Below are 10,835 nucleotides of genomic sequence, written 5' to 3' on the forward strand. Positions count from 1 at the left end.
GTATTCGTTTATTAATCCAGTATCTACCTTCTCATTATATGGCACACCTCCCTCCCTCCTCCCTCCCTTCCTCCTTCTCCCCCTTCCCTCCCTCTCTCTCTCCTCCCTTCCTTCCTCATTCCTCCTTCACTCCCCCTCTCTCCCTCCCTCCTCCTTCCCTCCCTCCCCCTCCCCCCTTCCTTCTTCCTCCCTCCCTCCCTCCCTCCCTCCCTTCTTCCTCCCTCCCTCCCTTACTTCCTTCTTCCTCCCTCCCTTCTTCTTGAGCCCAGGGCCACTTTACCACTGAGCTACACCAAAATTTTAAGGTCTCACTAGGTTCCAAGGCTGGCCCTGAACCTGCCATCCTCCTGCCTCAGTCTCCTGAGCATGTTTGGTGTTTGGGTTGGCTGTCAGTATCACACTTGTAAATTTACCCTTAGACACATTTTTAGCTTTGTCCTGGGACACAGTTCAGGTACTGGGAAGTACTTCCCTCTCTGTGACAGACAGGAGGGCAGGGCTGGGTGGGGGCATGCTCTTCCACAGGACTGAGGCACCATCTGCCGTGCACTCCCCCACGCTCTTTGAATTGCGGGTTTCCCATGAGGGCTGGTGGGCAGCCGTCCCACAACACATTCCAAACACATTCTGACCCCCTTCTGGTCTCCAGGGGCCTTTTTCCGTCTGCACCCCTCCCCTCTCCTGCACACTTGTCCTGAGAACTCCAGCTACCTGGGCCTCTTGGCTCCCTGGTCTCCTGGGCACTCCTGGGCCATTTCAGGACATTCTTGGGGTGGGAGCAAGGCAGGTGCAGACCTCCTCGCTTGCTGCCCTGCTGCCTTTTTGGGACCAGGGATTGGACTCAGGGGCACTTAACCACTGAGCCACATCCCCAGCTCTATTTTGTATTTTATTAGAGACAGGGCCTCACTGATTGCTTAGGGCCTCGCCACTGCTGAGGCTGGCTTTGAACTTGTGGTCCTCCTGCCTCAGCCTCCTGAGCTGCTGGGATGACAGGCGTGTGCCACTGCACCCGGCTTGCCCTCCTCTTGAGGACCACTGTCCTCTGTCACCTGATGCCCAGGGTCTTGGAGACCAAGGTTTTCTGAATTTGATTCTTTTTGTTAACGTTTTGGGGAGAGGGAGGGTAAATTCAGTTTCTGTGACTCCACTGCGGTCATCAGGGGAAACCTTTCTTTTTAATACTTTCACATTTGTACTTACATACATTTTCGTAGTTCTGATATTCTTTTTTTTATATCTTTATTTTATTTATTTATCTTTATGTGGTGCTGAGGATCGAACCCAGGGCCTCGCACAGGCTAGGTGAGTGCTCTACCGCTGAGCCACCATCCCAGCCCTAGTTCTGTTATTCTAAGAGTGTGTTCTCATCTTCTTGGTCTTTGAAAAATATCAGGTTTTCATTTTCCTGCAGTTAAATTTCAGTTCTCTGTCTTATTGATTTCTTCCCCCGTCACCTCTATTAGCCCTGGGTTTTCTCTTCCTGCTACTCTGGAGGGGAAAGCTCTGCTCCCTGTGCTCAACTTCCCTGGCTGCCCCAGGACTCCCGCAGGCTCTCGGGCTTTGGGGGGGTGTCCACGAGAGTTGTTCTCACGGCTGGCACCTGCAGGCCCTGGTCCTCTGGCCTCTCCTCCAGCCTCAGAGTTGTCTGGGAGACTGCCCTTTCCTCTGGGCACGTGCCAGTTTGCAGCTGTGCCCTGGGTGTTTTCTTTCTGGTTTTATTGCACTGTGGGTGCAAATGTTGCCCAGAGACACTGTCCTGCTGGAAGGAGTGGCTTTTCTCATGGTCTGATGCCTAGAGGGCTTTCTGTTTCATGGGAGAAGGAGAAGACTCCACAGAAGGTCCACCTGTCTTCTACCAGGGAGTGGGGGCCGGCTGGCTGCTTCCTCGGTGCCCTCCGCCAGCCCCCAGGAGCATGCCCAGGTAGCTCCCTCTCAGCCCCAGGCCATTAGGGGCCCAGGATAGGGCAAGTTAGGGACACAGTGATGGCTAGCTGATTTCTGCCTTCTATTCACACTCCCTGCCTGGGGCAACTGGCCTCCCCCTCTGGCCTCAACTTCTTTGGGTTGCAAGACAACGGCCCTTGAACACACAGTCGTTCTCACGGTTCCTACAGAGGTGGGCACATCGACAGGCCATGGGGGACTGCAGGCAAGCAAGCTGAGGCTGAATCCTAAGGGCCAGGCTTGATGGCACTGGGCTTGGCCAGGCCCACCCTAGTTTTGGGTGGAGTCCAGACAGGAGGATCTGAACCGAAGACCCAGGAGACCAGAGCAGAGGTAGGAGCAGCACCCAAGGCAAGATGGCGACCTGGCTGGAGAAGGGGTGGACCCCCCGGACTGCATGAGGAGGCCAGAGAACACCGCAGTGGGTGGGTCCTTCTCCAAGGAGGGGAACTGGGAGGGGGAGTGGGCTTAAAGAAAAAAAGATCAAGTTCAGCCTGTCAGGAGTTAAGCTGGAGGAGCCTCAGAGGACTGCGGCCCAGTCGGGGTATCACCTGGACACGCCCCAGCCTCCATCTGGTGGTCAGCACACCATGGTCATAATCATCAGGTCCACCACCTGCTTCTGTAGTGCCCGCAACTAGGAACTGTTTTTAGATTTTTAGGTAGTTTAAAAATTGAAAATCATGAGGACAAATACGGTGTGATTCCCCTTCTATGAGCCTTCCAGTCACCAGAACCAGACAAGAGGGCCAGAGGGCCAGGGGCTGGAGGGCGGGAGAGTTCTGGAGGTGGCTGTAAGTGGTGTGTCACCCTCCTGTGCACATTAACAGTGGCAGGAGGTGACTTTTATGCCCTGTATAAATAAGAAAAATCAAGAGGACGTTTTGTGACCTGTATCAGGATCTGTAACCCTAACCCTAACCCTAACCCTAACCTCAGGTTCATAATGCAGTTTCGTTGGGGCACAGACCCCAGGTCATATCTGTGTTTTATTCGGTAGCATCTGCTGCACAGCGGTAAAGCATGTGTGTGTGACAGATCTCGCGGCTAACGAGGCCTGAACTGTTTGCTGTCCTGTCCTTTGCAGAAAGGGCTGACCTGCCCCTGCTCCTGAGGGAGGTCAGGGACTGCGACTGGAGAGGGGCAGAGCCCGGGAGGGAGCAGGAGAGCCAGGTCGGGCCGAGGACGGGGCTCACAGGCACATGCGCAGTTCTGATTTCCTGTCTGAGCTGTACTTCACATGCTCACAGTCCACCCGCTCAGAGGGCACGATTCAACCTGACAGGGGACACCACAGTCCACCTGGGAGCAGTTCTTCATCTCAGAAGAGAAGCCCCACCCCTGGCAGCCAGTCCAACCCCTCACTGTCCTGCGGCCCCTGCAGCCCCCCACCTGCTGTCTCCATGGACCTGCCCATTCTGGACACTTCCTATCAATGGAGTCATATGGTCCGTGGCCTCCTGTCTGGCCCTTCAGCTGGCGTCACATTTCAGGCTCACCGGGGACGCAGGTGTATGGGGCCTCAATTCCTTCTATGGTTGAATGACAGTTCCTTGTATGGCTGGCACATTTTAGCCACCCACTTGTCTGCTGATGGGCACTGGCCTGTTTTGCAAGCTTTGTGAGGGTCATCATGCTTAGTAAGGTCACAGGGGGGTGAGGGGCCGGGTCCCAGAGACGCCCCAGATGCCATGGAGACCCATATGCCCAGGAGAGAGCACCCTTCCTGATCAAGGGAGCCACCTTGGTGTCGAATGCTGGCAGAAGTCAGAGGATAGACTTCTGTTGGGTGAGTGAGGCCAAGAAATAGAGGGGAGAGGCCCACAGGGAGAGAGCAGGCTCCAGGGACTGGGGAGGGGGGTTGGGTTTCCAGGGCCTCGGAGGACCAGGATCTGGGGAGGGTGGAAGGGGTGGACTGCTGGCCTGACCTCGGCTCGATTGGCAGATATAGGCACAGGACGCCTGGATGCCTCTGGAAGGGTGGAGTTTCAGGAAGTCTTTGAGTTTAAGGTTTTAAGGGACCTTGATCCTAAGATCCCAGAACCTAGCTATAGGACCTAGCTGGATGAAGACCAGCTGCTGTCCCCCCAGGGTGCTCCAAGGGAATGAAGTCACAGCACAACTAGCAGAGGGACCCGACACCAATCCCCAGGCTCCTGGCAGTGTGCATTGATGGAGAAGTACAGGCCTTCAGGCTGAGCTGGAGATCTGGCAAAGACTGTCCAGGCCCAGAGTGCAGGGCTCTGGGATTGTTCCTGGCACTGGGTCTTGCAGGGGAGGGAGGATGTCAGGGGACAGGGGCCTCTGACCAGGGAGAGGGTGCAGAGGAGAGCCTGGACAGGGAACCTGAATTCAAAGTTTACCCTGGACTGCTCCACTGGGCAGAGGTGAGACTGAACCCCTGACCATACATACCCCTGCCCTCAGCCCCACAGGGCCCAGGCAGGGGCTACTCTGCAGCCAGCCTTCCAGAGAGGGACTGGTGAGCAGGCCAGCTCAGCAGGGTCCAGCAGGGTGAGTGAGCCAGTGGGCACCCCCAAGGCTGGCAGCAAATACCTTTTACCTGTCTGGTGGGCCCCCTAGAGGAGGTCCCTGACCGCCAAGCCCCAAAGCCAGAACTGGAAGGCTGCTCAGGCCACCTGACCAGCACCCCCTTCCCAGAGGTCCTGGCCCTTGAGCACCTGGCTCCTTGGGGGGAAGCGGGCCGGGATATGGCCCCAAGGGCAGTGTCTGGACAGTGAGGCAGGACCAAAACTTTTCTATTAACAGTGCATTTTATGCATTTTGGCAGTCTCTATCCCCCCTGAACCCTGCGATTCTTCCCATGTATCACGCCCCGCCCACAGCCTCCCCACCCCCCAAGGACCCCAATCACAGTGTCCTCAAGGGAGGAATGGAAGAGCCAGGCCAGGGTGCCCTGAGGAAAATTAACCCCGGGAAATGGAAAGAGGAGCAAGGGTTGTAAGACAGAGCAGGAGCCCATGGGAGGAGTGACCAGGAACCAGGTAGGTCGTGGTGGAGGTTGGGAGACACTGGAAAAGAAGAGTTTGGGCGGAGGGGTGTAAGCGGGCCTGAGCGGGCCTGAGCGCTCCAAGTACTGGAGTGGTTGGGTGCAAACCTCCAGCCCTCCGGTTCAGGCGTCGCCCAGAGGCCCAGGCTTGGGGCGCACTGAAACCACAGGGAGAGGGTGTGCATGAGGAGGGACAAGGTGCAGGGGCCCTGGGGAACCTAAACCTTCCGCCTATCCCAGCCTCGACCACCTCAGACCGCCCAGCCCATAGGGACACAGGTGTGAGTGGGAGGAGAGTGGATACCAGGGTCGCGGGGGGAGGGGGCGAACCTGGGCGAGGCCCAGCGGGTGAGCCGCTTTGTTCGCGACGGTCCCTGGGAGCCACGCGCCAGGCGTATGCTTCCTCCTTGGGGCTGGGAGTGGGGCTGGGCCCGCCGCAATTGGCCAAACGGGCGGCCCACGATTGGCTGAGACCCTGGCCCCCGCCTCCTCGCCCCCGTGGGCGTGGTGCGGGCTCGGGCGGCTCGGCGCGTGCTGCCCCCGGGGGTCTCCGGTGCTTACCCCGACAGCTGGATTATCTTCCCGGCCACGCCTTGTCCCACAACAGCACGCGCCGCGCGAGCCGAGGACTGGCACCTCTGAATGCTAGCGGGCTGCATGGGGGTGGGGGTAAAGGCAGGTCACGCTAGGGACCTGCTGACACCACCTGGACGTGGGGAACCTGCGGAAGGCAGCGCGGTTCCCACACGGGGCCCTGCTTACAGCTCTTAGGGAGACACACTAGGTACCTGCTGGAAGCAGGGAGCATCTTGCTTGCGGACTGCATTCGGGAGACGAGGTGGGAGGTGTGCTCACGGTTTGGGCTTTACAGAACGTGTGTGTGAGGGGGAGGGCTAAGCGAGGCGGGAGGGAGAGGCGAAGGGAGGAGGGCGTGAGAAAGGAGGCGGCGGCGGCGCGGAGGAGGGTTATCTATACATTTAAAAACGAGCCGCCTGCGCCGCGCAAGGGAAGACCCAGGGAACGTCCTCCTGCACGCGCGGGTCACGAGCGTCCCACGCTTCCCGGTGCGCACTGCCCACCGCCTCTCGATTCCTGCGCCACACGTCCTCAGGCTCCAGAGGACTGTGGAAGAGTGCACCTCTTGGCAGCGGAGTGCCAGAAGCCCCTGGGAGGCACGGCCGTCCGCTTCCCACACTTAGTTGCGCACTTTCTTGTGGTGCACCGGGACTTAGAACAGTCACCAGGCGGGTGGATGCGGGCGCGATGGACAGCGGCGCACTGTCCCGACTTGTGCCCACCTCGCCTGCGGTCCCTGGTGCCTGCGGTGTCCGACGGAGACCCACGTCCCCCGAACTGCTGCGCTGCAGCCGGCGGCGACGGCCAGGATCGGCGGAGGCCGGGGGCGGCGCGGCGGCAGTGGCGCGGCGCAATGAGCGTGAGCGCAACCGCGTGAAGCTTGTGAACTTGGGCTTCCAGGCGCTGCGGCAGCATGTGCCGCACGGCGGCGCCAGCAAGAAGCTAAGTAAAGTAGAGACGCTGCGCTCAGCTGTGGAGTACATCCGCGCGCTGCAGAGCCTGCTGGCTGAGCATGATGCGGTGCGCGCCGCGCTGGCCGGGGGTCTGCTGGCCCCGGCTGCGCGGCCTCCTCCGCCCCGCGGGCCGCCTGAGACTCCCCCCATCGCTGCCTCGCCCTCCTGCGCCTCTTCGTCCCCTGGCCGCGAGGGCAGCTCGGAACCTGAGTCCCCTCGTTCGACCTACTCGTCCGATGACAGCGGCTGCGAGGGCGAATTGAGCCCCACGGAGCGCGAGCTCCTGGACTTCTCCAGCTGGTTAGGGGGCTATTGAATGCCTTCGCGCCCGCCCCCCGGTTTAAGGTAACTCCCAGGCTACGGGGAGGAGGGAGGGTTGGAGGCAGGGGCAGCGGAGTTGGGTGGGCGGGCGTGGCGGGTAGCGCCCGGGTGATCCAACGGAGCCGAGCGCTGGGTCCAGGCTATGGCTTCGATTTCGCTCACTTTTCATTTTCCCCAAACGTTTTCAAGCCTGAGCAAGACCAGCGTTTGTTTGTACGGGATTGCAAAACTTCCTCTCCCGGCTCCGCCGCCTTTGGGGGAGGGGATATGAGGGGAGGGGAGCGGCTGTCGGGCCAGTGAGGTCTCACTGCTCGCGGTTCTCCAGAAGAGCGGGGAGCTGGAGGCGTGGTGATTTTGCATTGCAAATTGCCTCCCCGGCTGGGGTGCTGGAATGAGTCGGCTGGAGTAGAACCCTGAGTCACCACGACTCGGAGCGTGCGCCCCGCCCCCGCCTGGCCGGTGCCTCCGACCGAATCTAGGCACCCACGGACTCAAAATCAACGGAGCGAATGAAACTGCCGCGGGCGTGTTGGGAGGTGGGGTTGTGGGCCGAGTTCTGCTGCACGTGCCGGGGCCACAGTGACGCGAATTCTGTTCCCCTGCAGCCCCAGTCCAGGACGCCCGACAGCAAGCATGCCTAGCAGCGAGCTCACCATCTTTTGGGAGCCGCATGGTGGGCCAGGGACCCCGCCGATGCTGCCTTGTTGGGTCCAGACTGACCCAGTGCCAGCGAGGAAACTACCCCTCTACGGACTGGCATCGGCCTCTGAGCTCCCCCAATAGGGCGTCAACGCTTGGAGAACTTTCCCGCGGAGTTTTATAAGGACAGAGTCTATTTTTCAGGGACTGCTGAAACCGTGAAGACTGATTTTTGTACATTTTTGTGGATGGAGCACAATAAAAATCGTCTGTCCTCCCCCCACCCCCACTACCTGGAATTTCCAACCTGGCCAAGGTGTGGTCCTAGCAGCCCCTGAAGGCAGGGTGCCTGGTGGGACACCCCTCCTCTGAAGCCCAGCCTAGGGAGGGTGCTTGGTTGCTTGGGCCCACTGACTAGCTGCCCTGGGTGAGAACACGTGTTTTAACCGAGGTGAATAAATTGTTTCTATTTATCATTGGCTTTTGGCAGTACCCTCTACCATGGGTCCTGTCTCCATTTCCCAGGTGAGGGCCAGGTAGGGGTGGGGGGTAGTGGCCCAGAATGTCCTGTGGTCACTTCTCTCTGGACTCTTGGTAGAGTGGGCAGCTTTGTGTGCATCCAGGCTACCATGACAGATGCCAGAGTGATTCTGACACCTTGTGGGACTAGGGGCTTCCAGCAGGTGGCCTTTAACTGTGGATGGTCCAGGCAGGGGTGCTTTCCAGCTGGGACAGGGAAGGTCAACAGTCCCTGACAGGCCACAGGGGTCCAGGTCAGGGCCTGGTATGGGCCTGGGCCCAGAGTGGTCTGAACTATGAGCACAGCTCGTCTTCCACCTCTAGAGGCTGTAGGTGTGGGCTCTAAGCCCAGGTATCAACTGCCCATTACCAGCTGGGTGGCCCTGGCCAAGTTATTAACCTGCAAATGACACTGACCTCAGGCCCAGGTTATGGGAGGATCTGAGGGGTCCTGTTGGTGAGCTGCAGCCTGCATGTGTGGGGCCTGTGTGCTGGCTGGGCAGCCCTAGAGAGTTCTACATGTCTTTTTTACCCAAACTGGGGGCCTCCCTAGAACAAGGAAGGCCAGGAAGCTGCTCCCAGGCCCCCCACCCAGTCCAGAGCTGTGGCAGGATATCTTGCAGCCCCACCTTTGACTCAGAGCCTCGGAGGCTTTGAAGTCGCCCTTTGCCCAAAGCTCCCATTTACTGCAGGGGTGTGGAAGGGCCTGGGGGATCCCCCAGACTGCTGTAGGGTGCTGCTGGCACCCCTTTCTGGCGGGAATGGTTGGGGCACAGCCATTGGAGCTCTGGGAGTTAGGAGTGGCTGGTGGTGTCACAGGGCAGGTGTCTTCCTTATAACTATGGTGGCAGTATACACAGGCTCCTGGGGTATGCCTGTCTAGAAAGAAAGCAGGGTTGCAGCCCCCCCCCCCCCCTTTACTGCAGGAGCAGCTCATCAGCAACTCTGCAGTCAGCTGACTCTTGAGTCAGTGTTAAGTCTGATGGGGTCGAGGGTTGTTGGTCCAATCAAAATCAGGCTCAGCTGTGAGGGTCAGTAGTCCAATTGTGACTTAGGGCTACAGGGCTGAGTGAAACATTGTCCCAGAGATAGCAGGGAGCATATCGTGGCCACCCCGCGAGAGCCACTGCATATCTGCCTTCTCCCAGGCAAGTGGCCTCCCCAACCATGAGACCTGAGCTTTCCCCATGACTCACCAGGATCCTGGGGAGGCCTGAGGCCACCAGGACCAGAGGTTGTATTGGGCTGGGGGTGCATCCACCCACGTGAGCACGGGACTGGGCCTGGCCTGCAGCTACGGAGCTCCATGGTATCTCGGAACACTACCGATTTCCCACGTGCAAGAGCCCTGAAATCTTTATCTGTAACCTTCTCCACACCAGGCACTAAGGAGGTGGAGTTGTGCCCTACAGAAACTCTGCCTCCACCTGGGGTGTGATTCTATCTGGGATGAGTCAACAGAATGGTCTGGCTGGAGGGGAGCACTGACCGGTGGAGAGTGCAGCATCATGACTACCCACATGTGACCCCACCCCAGGTCCTGCCCCATGTAGTTCTGAAGCAAATCCCCAATTTGGAACATCCTCCCTGTGTGCCTCCAAAGGAAACCCCTCACCACCACCCCGCCCCCCCCCCCCGCCCCCGCCCCAAAGAACAGTGGTTCTTTCATCTCAGATGCCCAGCCAATGGCACAGCCCCCTTCAATCGATTTGGGCCTCAGGATCCACTCCAGGTCCACTCAAGTTCACTGAGTGGGTCTCTTAAGCATCCTGTTTGTTGACAAAGCTTGGTTGTCCTTCATGTTCCCGTCATCTGGATATTTATCCAGTGCCTGTCCTTTGCTTTCTGCAGATTGGGGTGGGGGTGGGGCACAGAAGCAGAGCTGAGATCAGCCTGGGGTTTGGTGGCATCATGTCCTGTGACTTCAACCTGCCAGGGGACAAGGGTGACCCTATAACTTGCTATCCAAACTGGGACACTTTTGAGAGTGTGAAGGCTGATGTTAATAGACAGCCAGGGTCCCTGGTCACCTTCTTCTCCAGTTAAAAAATTCCCCCAAGCTGTCGTTCACAGACCATCAAACACTGCAAATTAAGTGCCCGCCCAAAGTCACAGAGCTTTGAAAATGGTGGGAACTGGGATTAAGACCCAGGGTTGCTTCATTCTGTCCTGATTGGTCGCCTTCCAGGCAGGGGGGTCCAGGGCTGTGCTGGGGAGGACACCTGTAGCAGTTGAGCCTTTTGGATGGGCGTGCCTGGCCAGGGCCCCCGTGTGCCGGGCTGTGCTGTGCTGGGGGGCATCAGGGCTCTGCCAAGGCTCACGGCCCAGGCCTTGCCTCTGCCTTGAGCTCTGACTCTAGGCAGCCTGTGCTTGGATGAGCCAGGAGGGAGCGGCCAGGGCCACAGCTCTGGGAGCCCCAACCCGTGGGACAGGGATGGAATGGTGCCTTCAGCCTTTGGGTTCTCTTCTAAAGTGACCTTCCACAGAGTGAGACGGGCTGAGTCTGATCGGGAGGACAGTGTGAGAGCTCCAGGGTACTTTGGGGGCCCTCTGTTGACTCTGGATCCCTAAGTTGTTCGCCCCCTCAGGGGGCTCTGCTGTACCGTCCTCAGGATGTTTCTCTAAGCTCCACTCAGAAAGCGGCTTCGTCAGACGCGGGTGTGCCTCTAGGTCCTCCACACGGGCTCCCTGGCTCACGACAGGCTGCGGAGGAGGCCAGGGAAGAGAGTGTGAGCCTCCGGGCCACTCACCCAGCCCTGTGCCCACCCGCTGGGCCCCTCCTCCGCATTAGGAACTTTGGATGTGTTGTGGGCACCCTACCTGCGGGGGCCTGCAGTCCAAGGGATGCAGATAATCAGTGAGTCAGTTGT

The 10,835-nt window shown here is 59.0% G+C and overlaps 1 protein-coding gene across 1 annotated transcript; it reads left to right on the forward strand.

Moving 5' to 3' along the window:
• Nucleotides 1–5,894: 5,894 nt before the first annotated feature.
• On the forward strand, nucleotides 5,895–7,849 carry ASCL2 (achaete-scute family bHLH transcription factor 2). Its single transcript, XM_081279743.1, has 2 exons — nucleotides 5,895–6,831; nucleotides 7,413–7,849. The coding sequence occupies exon 1, from the start codon at nucleotides 6,221–6,223 to the stop codon at nucleotides 6,800–6,802; it is 582 nt and encodes a 193-aa protein (XP_081135869.1). The 5' UTR covers nucleotides 5,895–6,220; the 3' UTR covers nucleotides 6,803–6,831; nucleotides 7,413–7,849.
• The last annotated feature ends 2,986 nt before the right edge of the window (nucleotides 7,850–10,835 follow it).

The sequence above is a fragment of the Spermophilus citellus genome (genome assembly GCF_964194105.1).
Source record: "Spermophilus citellus genome assembly, chromosome: 2".
NCBI classification, from domain to species: Eukaryota; Metazoa; Chordata; class Mammalia; order Rodentia; family Sciuridae; genus Spermophilus; species Spermophilus citellus.

Excerpts from the sequence above, each read along its gene's own strand:
- ASCL2 (XM_081279743.1), top strand. The coding sequence starts at position 6,221 with ATGGACAGCGGCGCACTGTCCCGACTTGTGCCCACCTCGCCTGCGGTC.